Genomic DNA, 26,462 nt, shown 5'->3' on the forward strand with positions numbered 1-26,462 from the left:
ACAAAACAGTATTTCCAACGAAAATATTTTATACAATTCTTTCATATCTTTATTTTTATATGTTAAATCATTTTGTTTCTGTTTTTGTGTTGAATTGTGTTCAATATAGCATAACTTACTACCAGTGAAAACCAGAAAACGATGGTAATCTCGTCAGACCACGAGCGCAATGGAATTGCTGATTTCTTCACCCAAACCGATCCAGAGGTTCGAAAAGTTACGCTAGCCATAGGAAATATCATCTCCAAAAATACCATTAAAGAGATCACTCTTGAAAGTGAGTAGTAGCGGATATTTTTCCTAACATATAATTGCATTTCCGATCTTAGATAAGGATAGAAATGAAAGATGCCTATGCTTTTACTGTAGGAGTGGCGCCTTATCATTGTTTTTCTAATTTATTGGAACTAATCTTCGATTCAGTGCTGTTTGCCGCTGTTATCAGCTGACAACTTTAAGAATGGCTTGCTTTGCGTTAATTGATTAGAGGTAATACATGCAACCCTCTTGACCATGTCGCAAAAATGTTCAAATTATCGGTATCGAAAATTGGTTGTTTATCATAATTGGTTGTCAGTAGCCGTATTCTGTTGTCGAATGATTTATTACAAATATCTAGAATCCACGCGTTTTCAGAACACGTTGAAGTGCGTTGCGAAAAAAAAATAGTCACTTAAAACCGGTTTCGGTTTGTGTTTATTTTTCATCTTCAATATTAGACGTGGTGTTATGTTATACTCTTCGTCAAGAGTTCTCTTATGGTGTGCAATAAGGCAGTTCTTGAAATAGGTATCGTGTATGATCGCAACTGAAGTCTGATATCATTAATCCTTACACGCGCAAGGACGAATTTAATTTATTTCTTGTTTCGATTTAATTGGCAAGTTTGAAGTGTTTCCGTTATGTTGTTTTAGAACAACATTGTGCATTTAAGGGTTAACTAAACTAGCTTTGTTGTATCGTTATAACAACAAAGAACATTTAGTATTTTAGACAAACAATATTTCTTTTGCATAGTATTTGCGATTGTTTTAGTCGTGATCATAAACATTCGTCGATGTAAATAATATTTACTAATATTCAGATGCAGAAATTTGGATTCCCTATTCTGCACCTAAATGGAGCGTGGAACTAAAATACATAATTGGGTTGCGTGACGACGGTATTGGCGAATTGCGTACTGTCCTGTGTAAATACGATTTGTAAAAAGATACTACTAATAATACTTAGTTATATGGATTGACTTGGTCTGTGTCGAAAGAAAAAAAAATCAAGATTAAATTTAAACTATCAAATCAAATGTAATCTATATTTTTTTAGAATTTCGAATCAATATCGCTGTTGTGATGTAAAACGAGGTGGATTCACAACAAACAAATATATTTTATTTAAAACAACTAAAATATTATATACATTAAAATGTGACTTCTACTGCGAGCCATGATCGGAAGTAAAGTGTCGTAACGATGACAGCTGTGCGTGTTTCCTGCACGGTAACGTCAACGGGCTTTTGACAGTCATCAAAAGCTGTGAGCTACCGGCTGAACAGTGTTGCCGTTAGTGTGGTCCTCCCAACATCTCCCCTTTTAATAGAGATGATAAGGATCATACCTCACGGGTACTCTTCTAGTCCGCGAAGAGTGGCGTGAGATTACCGCTTCTTGTTGACTGTTTGCTCTCGTTGTGCGTGTATGGGAACGTTGAACAATCTCCCTAGACTCGGTATTCTGGGGAATTGAGTTCTTTGTTTCCGTTGTTTGAGTTTCCAGAATAATCTCTTGAGACTCTTGAGACGCCTGCTCAAGTGGTGCTGGACGAAGTCCCCAGGTATCTAAAAGAATATTCAGGGGAATATCGGTTGACTGCTGCTTGACTGAAGTTTCAGCTCCATAGCGCCTTCGTAGTTGGTTGCAGTGAGACCTGATAAGGTTCTGCTCTGATGATAACCACACGTTGTAGATTACCCGACCAACTCGTTCTAGCACCTTCCCGGGCTCCCAAGTCCAAGTATTGTTGCGATGAACTTTGGCCCAAACCGATTCACCAATCAAATATTTCCGACTTTTGGTACCATGCTTCCGGTTGAACTGTTCTTCTTGCTTGGAGTCTGCTGATTTGTAATACGCTGTAGGAGGCTTCAACAGGTCCAAGGATGTTCGCAATCGTCTGCCCAGCAACAATTCTGCTGGTGTCTTACCTTCCGGTGCACTACGGCATGGTGTGGAGCGATAACACAGAAGGAAGGTATCAATTGCTTCCCGAAGGCTCTCTCCCCCCGTCATAATTTTTCTGAGTGTCCGTTTGAATGTGTCCACAAAACGTTCAGCCAGTCCGTTTGATTGTGGATGATACGGTGGTGTTTTCAAATGAATAATGCCGTTGTTGGTACAATAGCTTTCGAAGTTCTCACTGGTAAACTGCGTGCCATTGTCTGTAATTAACGTTTCCGGCATGCCATGCCTCGAAAAAATTTCTCTAAACATGGTTAACGTTGCGGCCGTAGTGATTCGTTTAGTAGGAATAACTTCCGGCCATCTGCTGTACGCGTCCACAACAATCAGGTAGTAGATTCCATCTACTGGTCCGGCGAAATCGCAATGCACTCGCTGCCATGGTTGCTGTGGAAGAGGCCAACTTTCTAGCTTGGTCTTGCTGTTAGTTTTCGCTGCTTCAGCACACTTATTGCAGGAGCGAACAACCTGAGCTATCTGTTCATCGATACCAGGCCAGTACACGTAATTACGCGCTAACGATCTCATTCGTTCCACACCTGGATGTCCTTTATGCAATTGATGAAGTACTCGATTCCTAAATTTGGTTGGGATGACTATCCGTTCTCCGTACATCAAACAGCTTGAAAATACTGAAAGACTATCTCGGCGCTGTTGAAACTGATGCAACTGTGGATCGCTGAGATCGGATCTATTAGTAGGCCATCTGGATTGCACGTAACTAATAACTCTCTTAAGAAGTGAGTCTGCTTGCGTTTCATCTTGGATCATCTTGAATGTGATTGGTAAAACTTCTAAAGATAGTTCAAAACTGTGCTTGACTGATTCTTCCAACTCGATCGATGCGATGACATACTCTTCATTAGGCCGAATGTGATTGTTGATCAGCCGCGAAAGAACGTCTGCGTACCCAAAGCTTTCTGTTCTGACGTACTGAATGGTGAAGTTATATAATAGTAACGTCAGTGCCCACCGCTGCAGTCTGTTTGCAGTGTACACAGGAATACCTTTTTTGCTTCCGAAAATCGATAACAACGGTTTGTGATCCGTTTCGAGTATGAAACTTCGACCAAATATCATGCGATGAAAACGCGTTACGGCGAAGATGAGAGCGAGTCCCTCCTTTTCTATCTGACTATAGTTGGTTTCAGCTGGAGTGAGACTGCGTGAAGCATATGAAATTGCTTTAATTGTTCCATCCGGAAATTTATGAGCTATGCGTGCACCGATTCCTTGCTGGGATGCATCCGCTGACACCACAATGTCGAGTTTTGGATTGTAGTGTGTCAACGCGAGCGGCGACTGCAGAATTTTACGAAATCTGTCAAATGAACGCTGACATGCTTCCGACCAGATCCACTTTGAACCCGTTCTGAGTAGTTCATCCATCGGGAACCGAAGGTTGCGCATTTCCGGAATGTACTTTGCATAGTAATTGACAGCACCCAGATACGAACGCAACGATGGAACATCATGTGGCGGTGGCATGCTTGCTACGGCTGCTGATTTGTCTGGATCTGGCTTTATTCCATCGCCATCAAGTATCTGTCCGAGGTACTTGATTTGTGACATTTGAAAACTGCATTTTTCAATCCTCACTGTGAAACCATACTCTCCGAGTCGACGCAGAGTTTGATGTAAATTGTGGTCATGCTCTTCTTGTGTACGGCCACCGACTAAAATGTCGTCTAGATAACCACATGTTCCGTTGAGATCGCTGACCATTGTGTCCACCAACTGCTGAAACACTCCCGGAGCTGACTTGATGCCCGGAGTTAGACGGGTGTAACGAAACAATCCCTTATGTGTGTTGATGGTGAGAAGGTACTGGTCGCGTGTATCAATCTCTACTTGAAGGTAAGCATCTGACAAGTCGATGTGACTAAACAGTTTACATCCCGCCATTTTCGCAAATATGTCCTCAGGCAATGGTAGCGGGTACTGGTTGGACTCTAAATTACTGTTTAGTCCTGTAGAGAAATCAGCACAAATACGCACGGCTCCGTTTGGCTTCCGTACTACCACAATTGGTGCTGCCCAGTCTGAATGGTCAACTGGAACAAGAATACCAAGATCCTGAAGCCGCTGAATTTCATTTTCCACAGCGCTTTGCATGCTGTACGCCACGGGTCGTTTGGGGCGAAATATAGGCTTAGGATCTCCTTTCAAAGTGAGCTGAGCTTTCGTCTTAGTACACAGTCCCATTTTACTGCTGAAAACGGTTGGGAACTGTGCCTGTAACACATCAACATTGTGCTTTTGTGAACCGGTGACTTTGTGACAAATTGAACTAAAAGGAACGTCCCACAGTCCGAACAATTCTATCCAATCTGCGCCTAAAATGTTCAAATCAAGATTAGATGATACAACACGACACAGACCTTTTTTAGAAATGCTGCCGATTTGCGCGTCGCACCAGAATTCCAGCGCTAGATCAAGTGGTTGTCCTGACGCTGTTCTAGCACTGCATGTTGGCCTGACTCCTGGAGGCTGCCCAATGTGTTTCCAAAGCTGGTCAGATATAATTGTAATATCTGACGCTGAATCTATTTGCAACTGGACTGGAACCTTGTTGATTTGGATCTCAGCAAACTTCCTCCTTTGGCTGACGTTCTTGACTGATACCCCCTTGACGTCTTTGCTCACAGTAAATATCTTTTTATTTGAAGTACACTTTTTCGAAAAACAGGCACAATAACCTTCCTTGTGCCCTTTCTTTTTGCAGTCACGGCACTGATGCTCGCGGTACTGGCAGTCCTTTGAGAAATGCATGCCTCCACACGACCAGCAAGGAGTTCTTGGTCGATCGATACTGGAACCTGCGGCCGATCGAAGGTGCTTGTGGTTTGACTTCGATTTGTATCTACTTTGCTTAACTGCATGTACGACCGCTTGCGTTCGCGGATTTTCCACGAGACTGTTATCCTTTTTCAGATTCACCAGGTTCTTACACTCTTCAACTACCTTCTCCAGCGAAATTTCAGAAGTGTCGTTCAATTTAGTAATGAGCCGCATACGAATATCGGAATCTCTTGACGATTTTAATCCGCACACGAAAATGAGTGATTTGAACTGCTCTTCCGAAAGATCACTGATCTTGAAATCCACACATGCTCGATTTACCTTGCAAGAATATGACACGAAATCTTCTGCGTCGTCTTTAGTAATTTGAAGACATTGATATCGACGATGAAAGATAGACACTGGCGATCCAAAAATGGTTTTAAGCTTCTCGATGATTTGTTCGAAGGTGAAATCTTTTGATTTCTTCGGGAGAATGAAGCTGGTGAAACGCTCATGTGCTGCTGGGTTTAATTTCCTCATTAGCAGTCGGACTTTCGCAGCATTATCCAAGCGTCCCGCATCCTTGTCAAACAGATCTGCATACCTTGAATACCAAGTGTCGAACGTGCATCCTTGATCTGGATCGTAGACAAACTCGCCGATGTTGCTGGCAAGCGAATCTAACGTGATTTCATCTCTTGACAGGCCCTGTATGGTTAACTGGGTGGCTGACATCTGCGATGTGAGTTTTGCCATAAGCTGTTGTTGTTGTTTCAGGATCTGGAGCAATAACTGATCGGTGTTTTGCTGCTGCTGGGCCGCATGAGCGGCTCCCGTACTTGGAGGATCTGACATGGTCACTTAACCTCAATTTCCACGCAAACTTTTATTTGTCGAAACGTAGCGAACCATTCAATTTGCGCGGTACTGGCACCAACTAACCTCGTCGCCACTTTGTTGTGATGTAAAACGAGGTGGATTCACAACAAACAAATATATTTTATTTAAAACAACTAAAATATTATATACATTAAAATGTGACTTCTACTGCGAGCCATGATCGGAAGTAAAGTGTCGTAACGATGACAGCTGTGCGTGTTTCCTGCACGGTAACGTCAACGGGCTTTTGACAGTCATCAAAAGCTGTGAGCTACCGGCTGAACAGTGTTGCCGTTAGTGTGGTCCTCCCAACAATCGCTAAACAAACAACCGTTTATTCCCCCATAACCTCCTACCGTTATGTTTTGGTTCGCACTAAAAACCAACGAAACATATAACCTGTAGTTCCGGTTTTGAACATCATGTTTGACGTCATTCAGAGACGACTCGATCAGCAACGAGTTTAAGCGGTTCGGTTTATTTCGACGGTTTGAAAGTAGTGTGACGCGTATCAAAAACAAGGGATTGTCGTAAAACTGTATTGAAGAAAGTAGGGGAGAGAGTAACATTGGAACACATTTATTTCACATAGGTATTTCAAATTTACCTAAACTTTCTCATTTGCCTACCTTTGGCCACAGTAGCTATACAAATCTGAAGACAAAATTTATGGTAACAAATTAAATAAATGTTTAAATCGATTGCCCATATAAAATGTACGGTAGCAAGAGGTTCTTTGCAGCTTCGCATGATTTTTGAATAAAATATGCCGAATGTATAACAGAAAAATACAGTTCTGAAACAAAACAGAGACTAGACACCTAAACTTCGATTTAACCCTTAAACATTAGTATTTTCTTAAATCGTTTTAAAAGAAAATAAATTCTATTCAATTTAAAATGTTTTACTAATTCGTCACTGATGCCACGAGATAGTACAGGCCACATATATTAGTATTTCGGTGTGCTATTTGCGACCTTCATCAGTGTATCAATTCCTACACGCAGGGAAATAGAACACATTAGATTCTAATATATTGAGTCTTTAAGTCAACTACAAACAATTTTTTGAATCAAATAAAACTATTTTTGAACTAAAATTTGAATTTATTAAAACACTTTTTGAATCAAATTTAGTGTGGCAATTTATATTAGATTTAAATGTATTGAGATATGGATTCAAATTTCCAAATTTTATTGAAACAAATCAAAAATGTATTTGATTAAAATATGTCGTTGAATAGATTCGAATAAGATAATATGTTGACTCTTGAGTTAAATTGAATCAAATATAGTGATTCTTAGCTTCAAATTCATGGATTGAAATTTTTCGTCCTTGAATCAAATGCCAGAGATTATTGCTTCTAAAACATTTTCATTGAATCAAACATTTGTACTAGCTGATTTTATGAAATTCAACACAACTTTTGCTAAGATTGAAATCGATCGAATTGTGCGATACTATAGTGAGTGCTTTCATAGGATAGGTATTTATGAATTATGTATGTAAAGCGATCTTACATTTGTATTCATTGAAAGGAATCTGAGGAAGGAGTCAATACCGCAACCGTACTCAGCTGAGCGCACAAAATGCATTCAATAATAAATAAAAATTTAATTTACAATAATTAGTCAAAAATTCCTCTCAAATAACAATTTATTGAATTAAAAAAAATCATCGTGGAATCTACACACAGTCGCCCGAAAGCCTGATTTTAGAAACAAAACTAATTTGCTTTGAATAAAATAACATTTGTATTTGAATCCAAGTGAAATGATTTTAGAAACAAAATTATTTTGCTTTGAATCAAATAACAATTGTATTTGATTCTAAGTGAAATGAAATTTAGGTGGAAATAAAATATATTTAAATTCAAAACACAATATATTTGAATTTAATGTTTATTTTGTTTATTTCTGTGTGCGTAGAAATAAAAATAATTTGCTTTGAAGTAAATATCAAATGTATTTGAATCAAAGGAAAATGAAAATAAGCGCTGATTCAAAATAAAATATCTTTGAATTCAAAGTGTAATATATTGAAATTTAAAATAAATTTTTCTGCGTGTATATGAGAAAGGCAAAAAGTATACCACTCTAATAAAATATCACATACCAAATGTAAATCATGATTGAAGTTGGTCTTAGAAACGTAACAATTGGATACAATTATCCAGAAATTTCATCGAATGCGGCTATTCAAACTTCATCCTTATCCTTATCTTAATTGGAAAATTTTCTAAGAACCACTCGATTTTCCTCAAACAAAAAACGAGATAACACTAGATCTCGACGTTTCATGTTTTTTATGACATTCAGCATAAATAACAAATTTTCGATTCCGAAAATTTCATGTTCATTTTTTAGGATTGAAAATTTTCTTACTTTGGCCGCCGGGCGACACCCATGCACAAATTTTGAATAGGGACAGTACACTGTTTTGTTGTGCAGAGTAGCTCAATGGCAGAACAGTTTCACGCAGTAAAGCTTCAGTCTCAGCGATGATCTCATTATTCGATGGAAATCTCTCCAGCAAGTTTCTTTTTAAAATCCGAGAACGAAAAACCGACATTTCATTGTGATTCTCAAGTAGCTATTATAAGGTCTATTGAAACCTTTCCGGTACGGTTCAGTGTTAGCAAGATTTCGTGCACGGATATTCTTCACATGTTTCAATGCGTGTGTTCACACTTGTTCGGTAACTTTTTGTGTCTGTAATAAACCGGACAAGCGTTAATGCACACTTTGAAACGTTTGGATGTATATTGGCGTCCGGGCACGGAACTGTACTGGGACTGAACCGGACCGGAAAGGTTCGAAAAGACCTGTAATTCGTGACTCATAAACTGTTTACATCGTCGCTCTTTCGTAGATGATACACAGAAGCTTCGCTTCGAAAACTCTGAGGACGTGTTAATTAGCTCAATACAGTCTAAGTCTCTCGTATGTACGGTTAACACTACAAATATCAAGCCTGAAAAAAGTTGGAACGGTAACTCCAAGCTGTCATAGCTCAGCTGTTTTTCAACGAATCTCAATAACTTTTACACCCTCGAATTTTGTGAAGTTCGTAGATTAATTCAAAAACTTTGTAGGAGACGATTTTTAAAGGAAAACCAATGAAAATTTGATTTTTCCCGTTCCAAGTTTTTTTCACACGCCCAATATGCCCTATCTGCTTTCCAAGTTTCTTTCCTTTGACATTAACGTCGCATAGAAAATATTGAACACTTCAACTTCACCGAGTCATAACTTTGTTGTTAGTCAACCGATTCTCGAAGTTTGTTCACCATTGGAAAGGTACTACTTCCCGAAATAAAATGCACTGGAAAATAACGAAAAATAGGGTTGTCTACCCAAAGTTATAATGAAAACTGTAGATAGATGACTTCAGAAAAGGTGAGACTTTTTACAATGATCGCAAATATCTCGAATTTCAAAGCGATGATCTATATATTTTTGCACATCATTCGATTGCTAGTGATACCAGCTACAATTTTTGCTCAACCACGATTCCAAAAGAAAACCTTAAAGAATCGATAAATTTATAAATATATATGAATTTTTCATTTTTTTTACATGCTTGTATATAACTCAAAAATTAAAGCGATGACATGTACATTTTTCTACTTCAGAATATTGGAATCATTACCAAAAACAATGTATTGATGACCAAAATTATATATCCGTTCAAAGAATCTCAAGAAATTTGGTACAAATACAGAGAATTTCTATTATTGAGAAAATTTTGCCAAACAAAATCAAATCAAAACTTTTAAATTTTATGACATATATTTTTTTTATTATTTTAGTTGGAAATTTATCATGAACAAAATTTACAAAAAAAACTAAAACTTGGATTTCACTGGAAATGTTAAAAATTTTTGTAAATAACCTAAAACTCTAAAAATAGTTATATTTTTGTATTGGACAAAAGATGTAAACATTTTTATGCACAACCCAAACGCAATTGATAACTACTAAAATTCTGATTTTGTTTTAGGTTTTCCGTAAAATCTCAAAAAATCGGTAGAAGATCGAAAATTTCAAAATTTCTGATATATATTGCGTTCCAACGTTTCTGCAAATCAAAGTGAATATATTGGAATCCTTGTTGATTTCATCTGTTTCATAGAGACGTAAAATTTATTTTTTATTTATAAAATAAATTTTGCGACAACACAAAAATTTCAAATAATTTCAATGGCTTTGTACAATAGGAAATAGAACATAAAATTATATGAATTTCATATACTAACACATGGCAAATGAAACCAACTAAAATTTAAAATACAATTATTGCTTGATTTTTGTTTTACAAGCAATTAAGAACAAAAACATATATCTTAAATTTTTCGCTATCCTAAACGACATCAATTATAATCGATAGAATATTAAAATTTAAAATTCACAAACTTAGAATTATTTCGGAATGTATAGGATTCGAAAATTATTCTAATTCTATCATATACTTGTTTGACAATTCAGAATTAGTAGAATTCCAAATTTAGCACAAAAAACATGGAAGGGAATTGGGAAGTGGGTGAGGTGGGAAAACAACACAAAACATAAAAAATAAATCGTTCTGCATCCCCGAAAGGATGCTGAACGATCTGCAGGTGCCAAAATGCACGGTTAAAAAAACCTTCAACCCCCGAGAGGATTTAGAGATTTTACAAAAGCGACACCATTCTGCATTCCCAGAAGAATGCAGAACGATTTCTTCCCGAATATGCACATGAATTAATTTAACACTTTAGAAGACAAAAATTCCATATTTTCATATATGGCTAATAAATGCCTTACATGATAGAGTATTTTTCAATAAAAAAAACCCAATGTTTGCACACTATTTAAAAAAATTAAAAAATAACTACTCCGCCTTTTTTCAATAAACATGCTCGAAATTATTTTCTGTTAATACTAGAAACGGATTTTTTTTCATTTGCCTTAGTGTTAGATATAGCAGTTTTAAAATAATCTGTTTTTGAACTAGTTTTGCTCATAACTTCGGTTCCGAAAACGCTACCTGAATGTGTCAATTGGTTTTAACAAACTCTGAAAGATGTTCAAAGATACCTAGTACGAAAAGTGAAAAAAATGATAGAGCAAAAAATCTGATTTTTTTAGGAACACCCTAAGTTGCTCTTTAAAAATAGCTGTAACATTAAAACCGTTGCAGATACTACAGTGGTGTCCTCAGCAAAGCTGCTCGATATAAGTTTATCTACAATTTTGCCGAAGAATGCAGTCCTCCGGCAGTTTTGCCGAAGAATGAGACACATCCGGAAAATAAGTTTTGGATCACCTTAATAATAAGAGCCACCCTAACACCATGTACATTGAAATATGGCTTATCTTCACTGATCATTTGATTTGAAGACATCATAGCTCTAAAGCAGTGTTGGTGATTGCCGAAAATTTGACAGAAGCTGCTATATTGCTATCTATATTGTATACAACATTTTCAATCCGGTAGAAGATGCTATAAGAACTCGAATCTCTCAATACATGAACCGCGAGAGAATTTTTCTACATTTCTTCGCTCCACTTCATACTCTGAGTATTTCACGGCCCATGAAAAAATATACAGTCTGATAATGATCGTTGCTGTGTGGAATTTGCCAAGAGAGAATCGCAAGTTGACAATTATCGCAGAAAATCGAATCGATGGTTCATCTTGATGTTTCTCATACTAGGTTGCAATATTTCAAAACCCTTGTGTGGAGCATTCACATACATTTTCATAGACACAACCTTTACAAAGGTTATATGCACATAGTTAGAATAAGCGGCAATAGTGAAATGATTCTATCGCAATTATCAACTGCCTGTATAGAATCGGATCGCGAAACGAGAATAAGCGACCGTTTGTTGCTTCAGAGAGGATCTCCACAGCGGCGTGCTAACCTTTGATTCTCAGAAATGTCATCGAGAGAAATTCACTCTCGCACTGGTGTCTATTCTATGTTAAATGAGTCATGCCGGGTGTTTGTTGTTGCGATGTTTTCCATTTCTCTTTGATGGCACTGATTGAATCGTGTGAAGAGTGAAGATTGAACGTTCTTTGATACGATAAAAGCCATCCTTGCTCTAAAGTATATGGTTAAGCCACAAATGTTTTTGTCCCCCTAAATTGTGGATCCGGATTACTGTGCAATGCAATATAACTCGAAAATTTTAAAATTTCCTATTTTCAACCCATTTTTTGAGATTCTACGGCAAACCTAAAACAAAATCAGAATTTTAGTAGTTATCAATTGCGTCCAATACAAAAATATTATTATTTGTCCAATACAAAAATATAACCAAAATTTTTAAGATTTTCATTGAATTTCAGTTTTTTTTTGTAAAGTTTGTTCATAATAAATTCCCAACTGAAATAATAAAAAAATATATGTCATAAAATTTTTGTTTGGCAAAATTTTCCCAATAATAGAAATTCTCTGTATTTGTACCAAATTTCTTGAGATTCTTTGAACGGATATATAATTTTGGTCATCAATACATTGTTTCTGGTAATGATTCCAATATTTTGAAGCTGAAAAAAGTACATGTCATCGCTTTAATTTTTGAGTTATATACAAACATGTGAAAAAAAAAATGAAAAATTCATATATATTCATAAATTCATCGATTTTTTAATGTTTTCTTTTGATTGTGCAGGAATGGTAGTTGGGCGAAAATTGTAGCTGGTATCACTAGCAATTGAATGATGTGTAAAAATATATAGGTCATCGCTTTGAATTTCGAGATATTTACGATCATTGTGGAAAGTCTCACCTTTTCTTTGGTCATCTATCTACATTTTTCATTATAACTTTGGGTAGACAACCCTATTTTTCGATTTTTTTAGTGCATTTTATTTCGGGAAGTAGTACCTTTCCAATGGTGAACAAATTTTGAAGATCGGTTAACTAACAACAAAGTTATGACTCGGTAAAATTGAAGTTCTCAATATCCGTTTCGCGATGCAGGTGCCGCATGAATGCCGATAGGGTATATTTTGAGCTTGAAAAAAAAACTTGGAACGGGAAAAATCAGATTTTCGTTAGTTTTTCCTAAAAGATCGTCAATAATAATGTACTTAAAATAATCCACAAACTTCACAAAATTCGAGGGTGTAAAATTTATCGAAATTGGTCGAGTAACAACTGAGTTATGATAGCTCAAAGTTACCGTTCCAACTTTTTTTGAGACTTGGTATTAGGAGTGTTAATGTTGTGCTCGTTCGAATTTTTTTTTTGCAAGTGCAAAGTATGCATCTTGTACCTGCTGAAATACGTTATCATCATCGTCACCAATGATCCTTCATACGGTCGAGTTTCTGAGTTTCTCCTACTCAAATATTGTGTCTTCGACGCATCCATATTCTGCTACGCCTAGGTTTAATCCGATGTATGTTTTCATTAGTAACTCAAAGTTTTCTCACAAGTCTCAGAAGCTTCAAAAATTTTCGAAAAATCGGACCACTTGTCTCTACCTTCGCTCTTCCAATGAGATGTCATCAAAGAATATTTTTATACACACATAGTTCCGATACGATTGTTTTTGAACCAGTAGTTCATTTATTTGCAAAAAACCTGTATTATTTTTCCTTTCCATTTTCAGAATCACTTAATGTCATGCTGGAAAACTGTCGCGACGCATCCTCGCTGTTATCGAAGAACATCGTAAAAACTGAATTTATCTTCAAATACCTGCAAAATTATAATGTTCAGCTCCCGCCAGAAAGTACAAAATCTAGTCTTATCAAACAGTGCGTCCATTTCTGGCGGGTCAAATATGGAGCACCAGTGGAAGGTACATCTAGCTCTGATCCGCTAACGACCATCCATCCATCCACCTCAGCGGAGTCCAGTTCCTCTAATAGTACCATGCAGAACGCCGCAAGTAATCTGAAAAATCTCGTAGCTACGGGTGGACCGATGGGCAACAATACGAACGGGCCTGGATACGAAACGACCGAACCGGGACTAGAGCAGTATCCGGTCAATCTGCTCGCGTTGGACTACACAATTTGGTTTTTTCTCAAATGGAACCGTAACTCACTGGATGAGAGTGCATTTTGGCCGGATGCAGTTTGCTCTGTAATGCTCGAAATCAGCGAATCCCAGCAAGGGGTGGAAGAAGTCCGAGGACAGAAGGACATAATCAATTTAATTTTAAGCTTAAAGTTCCAATATAACTTCCAGTTCGTGCCAAATGTCATGTTCGATGGTTGTCAGGGACGAATTACTCAAAGCGGAGTACTAATACTGTCCGTTGGTGTGGTGTACACCAACCGTGTTGGACCGGACAATCGACAAACTAGTCTAGGTGAATTTGAAAGTATGATTGGGCTGCGAAGAGATCCACAAGAAAACAATAACTGGAAAATTACTATGCTTAAGCTGTACATACGATACAAGCCCGTGGATAATTTACCTTCGTTGTCTAACAGTAAAATGCTTACCGATTGCTTGCTGATTCCACTTAGTCTGGACAGTGTTTGAGTGCCTTAAAATTTATTGACAACTTATAGGTAACAGTGTGCAGTATCATACGAATGAAAAGATGTGAACCGAAACGAATTTAAAACAAAACTTAAAAAGTACACCAGTCGACAATAAACGTGATCAGAAACTAAATATTGCGTTTGTTTTGTATAAAACACCTGTGGGAGAAGATGATGCCGAAACCCATGAATTTAATAGAAGATGATTTTCCCATGAAACTGCAGAGGTGATCATTTGAAAACTAAATTTTGTGCAAAAAACTTATGTTGGAAATTTCAATACAGGGTTGTTACGAAAAATTTCAAAATCAAAACGCGCGAAATCCGCGCAAAGTTGAAAACTAAAACGCGCGATATTCGAGCGAAGTATTATACCTCTATTTTTATGGAGGTGATACTTTCCTCAGAACTTGGAAATCCATTTAAATATAATTATAAAATCTACATAAATTTGTTATATAAACACAAGAAATAAGTCTGCATATAACACACTATAAACCCCATGAAAACGATTTCATTTTTATTCTCCATCTTGTCCGATGCCCTTAGTTAGTTTATACTCTCTGATGTACGGAAAATGTTATAGTATAAATAGAATTGCTAACAATAGCGAATTTTTTAAGAAGTTAAACAGATTTCAGCGAAGACTATTTTTTTGCTTCAACATTTTCTTGCTTGGCAAGCTTTTTCTTTTCCTTATAAAAACATTTAAGGTAGACCACATCAGTATGATCTGATTTACTCTTTCTAATTTCAGTTTCAATTCTTTATCGCCTCATTTTAAGCTTTTGTTTCCTGAGACTCTCATGTTGTCGGATTTCACTCTGAATGTCTTTCTTTTCTTCCTAATATTATATTCTTTTATTTGGTGCAGGGTAAAATCCACTGGAGTTAGTTTCTGTCAAACTTGCTCTCCAGCAGGTATAAAACCTCCTCTTTTTTTACATCAACAGATTACAATCATCTAAATGATACATTTTCTTAAATCTAGTACTTCAATAGTAACTAAATCTAATGAGACAATAACAGGAGGTACGATTTTTTGATAACATTACGTGATAAATGAAAGTCGGAAGAATTGAAACATTTGTTAAATATGCGGTCCATGCTAGCAATGGGCTCGTTATATCCATAACTAGCTGTAACATAGAGAATCCGAAGAAGAAAATATGATTACGACGTCAAATGTCTAATTGTAACAATTGCAATAGCTTGGAGCAATCAATACGCGACTGAAGTAAGTCTGCCACAAAACTAGTCTTACAAACATCGCGAGGAACAAATAATAAATTTAGACCAATCAGTTTGCAGCGGTCATGGTAACTCGGTAACTTTAAAGAATATCTCCATGGAACACGTCGAAAAGCGAATCGGACAAATTTGCGTTGAATCGCTCCAATACTTTGGATATCGTTTTGGTAATAAGATGACCAGATAACAGCAGCATATTCTAGAGTTGAGCGAACTACAGTGCTTGCAAGCAATGTACATCAGAGCTTTTTTAGTAACGCTGAAAATAAATCCTAATAGCTTAGAGGCTTTGGAGATAGTAAACTCTATGTGCTCTTTAAAATTTAACTTAGAATCCAGAAGAATATCCAGGTCCTTAACAGACGATGCGTATTCGAGAACAGTTCGTGAAATATTATAGTCGAATTTGAATACTGACTTTTTACAACTAAAAGAGATGACAGAGCATTTAGTGGCATTTAAAATCATTTTGTTGACGTTACACAAACCAGTTGAATTATACAACTGTTCTTGTAGGAACTCTGAGTCAGCTGCAGATTTGATTATATGAAATATTTCAAAATCAACGGCGAACTATAGTTTCATACACTTGATCGAAAAATTTAGATCGTTGAGATACAATAAAATTATAAATGGTCCAAGGTGACTTCCTTGAAGAATTCCAGAGGTAACAGCAAATGGTGAGGCTGTACAATCTCCCATTTTCACTATCATTTTGCGACCAGTAAAATATGAGTGAAGTCAGTTCAGAAATAACCCGGTAAATCCCAGTGTAAGCTTTGATATTGTTATGTGATATTTGATCTAGTCGAACGCAGCGGAGAAATCAGTGTAGATAGAATCTACTTGTAGTCGTGATTGTAAAGAATGTATGATGAAGGAAGTGTAGGTTACTAAATTTGGGGAAGTTGAACGCTTTGGCATGAATTCATGCTGGGTCTCAGACTTGTAGTTGAAAATGTTGCATAGTGGAACCAACGAACTATTAAAACAATTTCTTATCACCACGGATTAACTTTTAACGGTTTCAACTTTTTCTTCTTCGTTTCTTTTCTTGTCCAACTTCGCTTTGTAAGCCTATTTTGCAAATTTTGCTTTAAGAATGCAATTTTTATCACACACAAAATTTGTGACTATATTATCGAAGAATAGCATTCTATTTATTACGTTCTTTGCATTTTTGAATGTGTTTTAACTGATACGATATCTTCCATCAGACATCAATATCTCTGAGTGCGAAAATATTATTTCTATTTCCGCATTAAAATGGGGAAACGCAATGACATATATCGAAAAGTTTTTGTAATTCCTAGTAACAGCTCTGCTGAAGAGTACCATTCGAGATCGGAGAGCATAGAATCGAAATTTTGTCCGCTAAAGAAAATATTTGCTAGAACCGCATCTTCCCGTAAGTCACCGATTCGACCAGTTCGCTTATCTTTAACTTTTTGGGGATCATAAAACTCACAAGCTTAAAAAAATTGCAAAGAACTTTTTTTCGCATCAAAATCTGAGAAAAAACCGCGCTTAATCCACGCAATCGTAACAACCCTGCAATACAACAAATTACCCTACTTTACACATGTTATGATAGGCCAAAGATCTATGGGATTGTTAAAAAATGGGAATGCATACCGTTTTAATTTCCCGTGAAAAGTGCGTCCAATCAAGAGATTATATCCTAAAACCCAGTGCTATTTCTAGTAACCAATTGATCGCGCTTGTTTTTACAAGGGTGTGCAATTTATGAAATGAAAATTTTAAGGTCTTCTATAATAGCAGATTACTAAGCACTAATTTTTGTACCACATTCAAATAGAACTGTACATTGAACACTTTTACAGCATGTGTTCCATGTCCTTAAATGATATCCTAGTTTTATTTTATACATTGTATAGGCCAAAAAAGTGCCTGTCGTCCTCACTTAAAAGCCAAAAAACTACAAGAGGGTTGTTCGAACTGTTGACGTAGGATTACACAACCATTCTCGATGAACATTAGATAGGGACCTAAGTAGTGATGGGCAATACGGCTCATTTCAATGAGCGGCTCTGAACCGAACACTCTTTCGTAAGAGCCGGTTCAATCGAACGGCTCATCGATTCTTTTTCAATAAATGTCAATGTGGAGAAACGGTTCGAGAGAGTGAGTGTAAGAGCCACGAAAATACATGAGCGGTATGGGCGATCAAACGTTGTGTTTCACAAAGTGTACGTGTGCGAGGATGATGATTGCAAGTTTATCTTTCAAAACGCAAGGGAAAAAAATTTCACTTATAAATCATTTATACATGTTGTATTTACAAAATTATTCACTTATGTGAACCGTTATTTTTCGTGTGAGAATTTCATCCATTTTATACCTCTGTTATTTTTTCAGCACCCGAGGTTCTGTTTGAAACAATAAAAATTTCTGTTCTATTTCAAATAAATAAAAAAATACTGGAGAATAAATTTGACAGTTTCATTATAAAATATCATCGTTAGAAAGCTAATATTTTAATGCTGAGTGACATTGCTCTTTTTGAAAGCCACAGTTCTTTTGAACGACTAGTGAGCATTTGCCCATCCCTAGCTCAGACTACACGAACCATAGTTGTTAAATTTGAGCGGGAGCATGGATGAACCACGGTTCGTAGCTTGGCTATCTTTTAATGTTGAGAGCCGCGGCTCAATTTTGAAGAGCCGTGATTCGTTCGCTCATTCTTACGAGTCGGTTCAAATGAACGGCTCATGAGCGCTCGCCCATCACTAGACCTAAGTGCAAATGACAGTTTCTCTTCGTTCACTTTCTTTTTCAGTGATTACGGTATATTCCTGTATTTTTCGATTATTTCTTCACTTAGAAGCTAAGAATACCGTAATATTCGAAAGAGAAAGTAAACAAAGAGAATCTAATCTATCTAATGTTCATCGAGTATTGTCAAAATAACTGCTAAAATTTACTTTGAATATTTGGGCGGCAGTTTATAATGTTCCATACAAACTTACGAACGATTATCATTTTTATTCGTATTCACGTCCTCCAGTTATGTCTGTGACATTACTCACCCACCTTTTTTCGATTACATTACACCAAAGACATCATATTAACAAGATATCCAGCTCTCACATTTCCCGAACAAATCATTGGCAACACCCTTTTTTACGAGCGTGGCACCCTCAGGCGGGTCTGCATCGAATCTTGTACATAGAAGTAATGGAGAGAAATGTCAAATTGAATGTGATACCGTGCGATGGCGTTGCTGAACTGAAGATTGATTTCGCTCTAAGCTGGCAGGGTCTGATTACACCTACTGTTAGGAAATATTTTTGGTTTTGTGAGACGAATGGCGCATAGAAAATTTCGGCCACCAATTATCCTAAGTATATAGTTTTATGAACTCGAATTGATGCGTAGAAATATTTTCTATCGATAGGTGCAATGATATCGAAAATCTGTTGAGCTGTAGATGTAGATGTTCGAAACCTTGTCACTCTTTGTACGTTTTTGCCTTTCTCTATAAAAAGGTAATAGAACTGCTAAAGAAACCGACTTTTGATCGGAGCTCCGGAGACCTCTAGTGTTATATACTATTCGACTCAGCTCGACGAGATTGGCAAATGTGTGTATGTGTGTGTACTTTTTCAAAGATTTTTCTCTCCGTGCAATTTTCTTGGAGATGGCAAAGCAAAGCCTTGGTATTACATTTCTGTAGTGGAATTTGACCTTCTGTTTCAACAGACTTCGCAGCTAATTCAGAGTGTACAGAACCATTGCATGGCTGGTGCTACGATTCTACTGACACTACGAATCCTTCCATGTCGGGGCTCGAACATACGACAACTGGTTTGTAAGATCAGTGCCCTATGCATTGAACCGTCAACCCGGGACAGATAGATGGCTGAACCAATTTTAATAAACTCAGGCTCGTTTAGGCTACTATTGAATTGTGATTCAAGTTCGAAAATCAAGTGGCTGTCTCTTCCGGTTCCGGAGATATATTGGTATAAGTGACGCAACCGACAAAATGCGTTTTTTTCCTAACCGTGCTTTTATCTGAAAGCTAAAATTATTATGTTTAAATGCATAATTGCAGATATACCTATTTGATTCCGAGAATGTTGTCGAATATGCGACGTAAGCGTTGAGTTACGCTTTTCTGTACTGCACTATGCTATTGATTGTTGCCAAGCTTTAAGCTTACTTCAAAGAAAAAAATGGGCTACACCAACTGAGATTGTTTCTAAAAATAATCAACAAAATGGCTTTCAGCCATCGCTTTTCTTTAATTCAACAAACAAGTTTGTTGGAAAACAATGATAAATTTTTAGGAAAATTTCTTGGCTGCCACTTGAGCCAATTAGTTCTGATTCCTGAATATGAGAAATTGATTCAAATTCTATTCTAGAAATAGATCACTATTTCCGGTATTTCCGTAAAATAATTCGTGACTTTAGGCGATGGTTTGTAATTTTTAACACTCATTGCCTTAGAACACCGGAAGCTGGATCTGGATTAAATCTAATATCCACCTATGGAAATAACGGGTGTATTTTAGAAGGTTAGTTTTTCAATAGGGATTACTATATTGCCTGAAAGTTGTTTTGACAGTGTAAAGTGACGTCTCCACTTAGTATTGTTTGGCAATGAATAGGTTCAGAACAACGTGTTCCATTCCAAATCGTGGACATTTATTTTCAAAATCAGTGTTCAATTAAAACTGTTTATAGCGCAAAATTCCCTTCAATCAAAACTGCCGTTTTTGGAGCAAAGATATTCCTCAAGCCGTTCCAAAATTACCGATACATCCTGATAAATGCTTGGTACGATCTATCGGCTGCTGGAATCTTCGGTACTTATTTTTTTTATAAATGAGATAGATACCGAACCATGATCAATAAATTTTTGTTGCAAAATCTTGCCAAATATGGATGTGAAAGAAAAGTAGTTTCTACAGGATGGTGCCACTGCGGTCATACTGCGGCGGAAACAATCAACTTATTAGCGGCCCTTACACGATCATTAAAAGTGTCATTACTCGAAAATAATGTCCTTTTTAATAAACGTGTAAGGGCAATAATGATGAATTTTCCATACAAATTTGGAATGTCATTAGCGGCCCTTACACGAGTCATTAAAAATGTCATTACTAAAAAGTAATATCATTTTAATGAACGTGTAATGGTGCACTAATGACGAGATTTCTAACAAATTTGAAATACATCATTAGCGGCTCTTACACGAGCATTAAAAGTGTCATTATTAAAAAGTAATGTCATTTTTAATGAACGTGTAAGGGCAATAATGATGAATTCTCCATACAAATTTGAAATGTCATTAGCGGCCCTTACACGAGCATTAAAAATGTCATTTTAAATGATGTCATTTAAATGATGTAATTCAAATTTGTTAGAAATTTCGTCATTAGTGCACCACTACATGTTCATTAAAATGATATTTTTTTACAAATGACATTTTTAATGACTCGTGTAAGGGCCGCTATTACTTTAGTAATTAATAAAAATGACATTAATAATTCTCGTGTAAGGGCCGCTATTACTTAGTCATCATTTAAAATGACATTTTTAATGCTCGTGTAAGGGCAGCTATTACTTTAGAAATCATTAAAAATGACATTAATAATTCTGTAAGGGCCGCTATTAGCGGCCCTTACACGAGCATTAAAAATGTCATTTTAAATGATGTCATTTAAATGATGTAATTCAAATTTGTTAGAAATTTCGTCATTAGTGCACCACTACACGTTCATTAAAATGATATTTTTTTTTACTAATGACATTTTTAATGACTCGTGTAAGGGCCGCTATTGAAAGAACATTTCAACGACATTATTTCGAGAAATGGGCCGATGAATTGGTCTCCGCTTTCCTGTGATTAGCGGCCCTTACACGAGTCATTAAAAATGTCATTACTAAAAATAATATCATTTTAATGAACGTGTAATGGTGCACTAATGACGAAATTTCTAACAAATTTGAAATACATCATTACTTATTCATCATTTAAAATGACATTTTTAATGCTCGTGTAAGGGCCGCTATTTGACGCCACTCGATTATTTTTTGTGGGGATACGTGGAGCCATTGGTTTGTGTGGATAACCCAGCAACGATTGATGCTTTGGAAACCAATATTCAACGTGTCTTTGCTGAAATACGCCGTCAAATGCTTGAAAAAATTGTTGAATTGGACCTCCAGAACACCCTTTGTTAAAAATAGTCGTGGCGGCCCGAAATCATATTTAAATGTTAAATGCTAAGAAATTATCCACCAAATAAAAAATTGCCATTTTATAATTTGGCATGTGTGTTATTCAAATTTGAAATCAGCAAGCTCCTAAAAACACTCTTTAAGGACTATTCACACCTTTCCGTTCCGGTTCAGTTCCAGGACGGTTCAGTGGAAGTGCCTTCAGTGCGCCGCCAGTGTTTTTTTTTTGTCGGAACCCTTCCGTGTTGTTTCCGTTCCGGCACAGCAAAGGTGCTAACAAACCTACTTCAGTGAAAAAAAAACTGTGCACTGAAACGGCACTGTGCCGAATAGGTGTGAATGCGCGCCTAAGGAACAAATGAAATAATATCGGTGTCCGAATCGGAAAGGTGTGAATTGTCCTTTATAAGACCTTTTTAAATCTAATTTTATAACAATCGATTAGGCCATCTTTGAGAACTTGAGGTGAGAACCGGTACTGTCTAAACCTCAACTAACAAAGGCTACAATTTCGATTTGTCTTTAGCACAGTTTCAATAAATTTTCACGTTCTTTACATGCTCACTTCAAGCAACGATTCGAAATGCCTAACATTCATTGTCGTATAATACCGGAACCGGAAGTCGGATCCAGAAGAAATTTGATAGTCACTAACGGAAATATACTCTTCCATTTGAATATAAGTTTCTTCAACCATCAATGAAAAATCAGTGTGTTCCATTGTGGAGGTTTTGATCAAATCCGGAAATCGAGGACTGATTACTGAATTGAATTTATTTGGTCTTCAACTAACGAGTTCTCTTTACATGACAAAACACTTGAAATTGAAATTTTCATACTAATCAACTTCTGAAACCGGGAGTCGGATCCGAAGCTGCAAGTCTGATCCATATACAATTAGGATTTTTTGGGTACTAAGTAGAATAGAGAATCGCAATCGTTAGGTACCGAAAAAATAAATAAAACTTAATAAAGGTGACTTACACCTTAACAACAAAAATAAATTATTACTCTAACATATGCAGAGAGCGAATGTAGGAATGTTAGCTAAAAAATTTATTGCTATTAGTATCTGTACAATTTATATGAAATAAAAAGCCATGCGTCAAATGAATACACTACGTCTCAGTGCAAAAGACTTGTGAGTCCATGGTGTTTGCAAAAACTTAAATTGCATCACACTTAAATTGCATTACTAGTACACTGAAACAATATCTAACTATGAATCCTTATATCCTTAGATAAATTTTCTCCCTGGATCTGGTAAATGCGGATGTACGTTATTTGGCCGAAATTTGTTAGGCATAAATTTGTTTGGCATAACTTTTGATTGGCATAAAATAAAAAGACATACTGTTTCATTTGGCATAATTTCAATTGTGCATATTTTCTTTAGATTCGCTTTGTTCTGGGAGTACTTTGAAAGGCCGAAATACATAAGAGCCGAAAACACTTGGATTATAGGTTTTCCGATTAGTGATTGGACGACTCGGGCTGCATTACCTAGGCGGCTTGGCGCTGCCGAGGTTGCCTCACATATAACAAAGATATTCACTTAAAAATCGAATGTAAAAATCGAGCACTAATCGGAAAATCTGTAATTCAAGTGTTTTCGGGCGTTATGTATTTCGGCCTTTCAAAGTACTCCCTTATGCCAAATGAAACAGTATGTCGTTTTATTTTATGCCAAACAGATTTACGCCTAACAAATTTCGACCAAATAACGTACACCCGGTAAATGCTGGTAGTTGAAATAACGCTTTTTAAATTCCACGCAAACCTCTATATAAGCATTGCATTAGATTTTATTCGGGGAGGCGCATTAAGGTGCCAATGTTTATGTGTCATCTCTAATTTCGTAAAGCGGTAGTGCTCAAAAAGTTAGGCACATAAAAAAAAACAGAAGTTAAGCGATAGAAAAGACAAATCTTTCTGTGAGCTATGTTCGGTTTGATTATGCTGAAACAAGTTAGTCGACATGCTAGCTAACAACTGTACTTACCTTTTGCAGTCTCGAACGAGTCACTGAAATATTCCATCGCACATCACAATCGTCTGGCCTGAAAAAATCGAAGAAAAGAAAAAAAGGACAGCAGAAGATCAATCGTTCACAACAAAAAAATTGTCGACTGGAATGGAACTTAGGTTCATTCTCTGTTAGGACAAATTGAAACGTGTAAAATTGACAACAATATAGATTGGAAGGATGACTCGGAACGGATAGATGGAAATTTGGAAACTAAAGGATTAAACAAAAATAAAAAAGATGTGTTGAAAATGTCAATTATGTCACTACCTCTTTCGGCACCATACAAAACTGTTGGCGCAGCCCAACCTGTACGTACACAGTTTACGCTCTGGATTGGTTTTTAAGGATCTTTGGTATTTTGGTCTAATTATTTGGCTTGAAAGATGAAAGTTTTTGCTTAGAGCGATCGTGTGGGTGGGATGGGCAAAAAAGGTAGATGTTGACTGCGCTGCACGGGATTTTAGTTGGCCGGTTGGTTTCATTCCCTCCCGTCCGCGATCAGCCAGCCACGTGATCCAAGCACTGAAACGAAGATGAAACAATGTAGCAAACACAACGATTTTTTTGCGATTATCTATATTTTGTTAGATGAATGTATTTTTTATTTCTTGCATATGTTTTATCAAATTAAATGAAGCGTTCTTTTTTGTTTCCAACGTAAAGGAATAGTTTTGTTCAATTTCAAACAAAATGTTTTCTCTGACACAGTTAGCCGTATTTTCCTCGAGTACAATTAAAACATATTTCAATCATTCAGAACTGTTTTGGTGAATAAGCTTAATGCGAAAATGTTTTCTCTGTCTACAGTCGTCATTTCGACTCTCGCAAAGTTAGAAACGCCGGCTAAGATAAACAGAATAGTTTCTGATTAAGTCAATCCACCATTAGAATCAACCACATACTAATACTTCTAATAAATTATTGAATATGTTAAAATCATAGCATAAACGCTTTTGCTATAATAGGTTTGAAATTCTTGATTTTCATACTACATTTTCGTTTGTTTACCTCTCTTATTTTTGCATCGTAAAAACAAGAGATCATCAAGCTGTACTTTTACGCCTATCACACATTGTTATTAATGGTAAGAACACCGAGCATCCTTATCGATTGTGTCTGAGCCTTCTCGTGCTTGCTGTTAATATGAACATCGATGAATTTCCTCGTCTAGATCTTGTCCTGGATGAAGGGATGCGCCAGAGCGTGATTGAGCGATATTCGCTTCGCTGAATCAAGAGCGAACACTTTGTCCAGTAGATCCTTCAACTGTGACACCTTGCGTATTTGGTCATCCGGAAGGTTTTGGCCAGCTACTAGTTCCTGCTGTAGATCCCTGTTCGGTTTGATCACCGACACCACGACGACTTTTTCCTGCGAAAATAAAATAATGCTTTAGTAACAATTACAGACTCTGCGCCCGGTGTTTGATACTAGTATCTTCAACCCATCTATGAAATTAATTACAGAGTGTATCTACACTCTTACCAGCCGCTACCTAATTTTAGGTCAAAACCTTCCCAAAATCAACTAAAGTGCATGACCTCGAAATTTAGGTAAATGTAAGTTTAGTCAAAGTGTTATGCCATAACAAAGCACGCTACCCATTTTTTACGATCAAGTCAAAGTTTGAGTAGATAACGACTTAATTTTGGGTAGAAGAGCTCGACAATGAGTGATTTCTCCTGAAAAAATTAGGTAAAAATGATTTCAGTGTAGCCAGTAGGGCGTTCGGTACCATCTAGCATAAAACCATTTTCAGAAAATATTGGTTAAGTAAACAGATAATATTTATTCTATGATCGTATCAGGCCCGCTTTTACAGAGGGGCAGCGGGGGCACGTACCCCGGTCTCAGGGGAAACTTGACGTGGCTCAGCGAGACAAAAAAGACCTTATACAGTTTGTCTGGGCACCCTTATAAATCTGGCCTCGGGCACGTTAATTTGCCACTACTCGAAATCAACGGTAGAATGGTATACTACCAAAACGTCATTTTCGTCCCAAAAGACATGAATCCGCCAAATTGCCCACAACTTCGACCAATTGAGGAAATTTGGGCATTAACGAAGGCACATCTTAGGAAATATGTCTCGGCAGCCCAAACCATTCAACAGTTCGAAAAAGATTGGAAAAGTGTCAAAACTTGTCGCCAAGAAGTCTGTACGGAATTTAAAGAGGAACGTTCGCAAGAAGGTGCGTCAGCTAGTCTACAATGGCTAAGTAGCAAATGTTGATAATAATATTTTGTTGTTGTAGTCTAATATTATCAGTATATCGAATAAAATTTGTATATCTAACACTTGTGAATTATTTACAGCGAAATCAAAGTGCGTCCATACTTTCTGGAACATTCTTTAGTAGTCCCGAAGTATATTTATATATCCACCAACTAACATGATTTGCCAACTAGAAGAATTTACTCGTCAGTTTAAAAAAAATTGCACCTCGTTTCGTCATCACTTTTTTTCACTTATCGCGCTGTAACACCCGAACCGGAAGTCGGATCCGGATCAACATTTCGGAGACTGTTTAAAAAATTTTAAGACCTTTTATTTTTATTTTAGTATGTGAAAATCGGGTA

At 36.7% G+C, this 26,462-nt stretch overlaps 2 protein-coding genes across 3 annotated transcripts in view; one reads left to right on the forward strand and one right to left on the reverse strand.

The window, feature by feature from the left end:
• LOC131439342 (uncharacterized) lies at positions 1-14,523 on the forward strand. The gene is made up of 2 exons (XM_058610238.1): positions 1-277; positions 13,505-14,523. The coding sequence occupies exons 1-2, from the start codon at positions 142-144 to the stop codon at positions 14,386-14,388; spliced, it is 1,020 nt and encodes a 339-aa protein (XP_058466221.1). The 5' UTR covers positions 1-141; the 3' UTR covers positions 14,389-14,523.
• LOC131439341 (serine/threonine-protein kinase PRP4 homolog) overlaps positions 13,428-26,462 on the reverse strand; it is an 18,870-nt gene continuing 5,835 nt past the window's right edge. The window contains exons 6-7 of one of the 2 annotated variants that reach the window (XM_058610236.1): positions 24,891-25,253; positions 13,428-24,404 (exon numbers count right to left, since the gene is read on the reverse strand). In XM_058610236.1, coding sequence (XP_058466219.1) covers positions 25,050-25,253 — 204 coding nt within the window. In that variant the 3' untranslated portion in view covers positions 13,428-24,404; positions 24,891-25,049. Of the gene's footprint in view, positions 24,405-24,890; positions 25,254-26,462 lie in introns of those variants that run through there. The other variant, XM_058610237.1, reaches the window with a different exon arrangement.

The sequence above is a fragment of the Malaya genurostris genome, chromosome 3 (assembly GCF_030247185.1).
Source record: "Malaya genurostris strain Urasoe2022 chromosome 3, Malgen_1.1, whole genome shotgun sequence".
Classification (NCBI taxonomy): domain Eukaryota; kingdom Metazoa; phylum Arthropoda; class Insecta; order Diptera; family Culicidae; genus Malaya; species Malaya genurostris.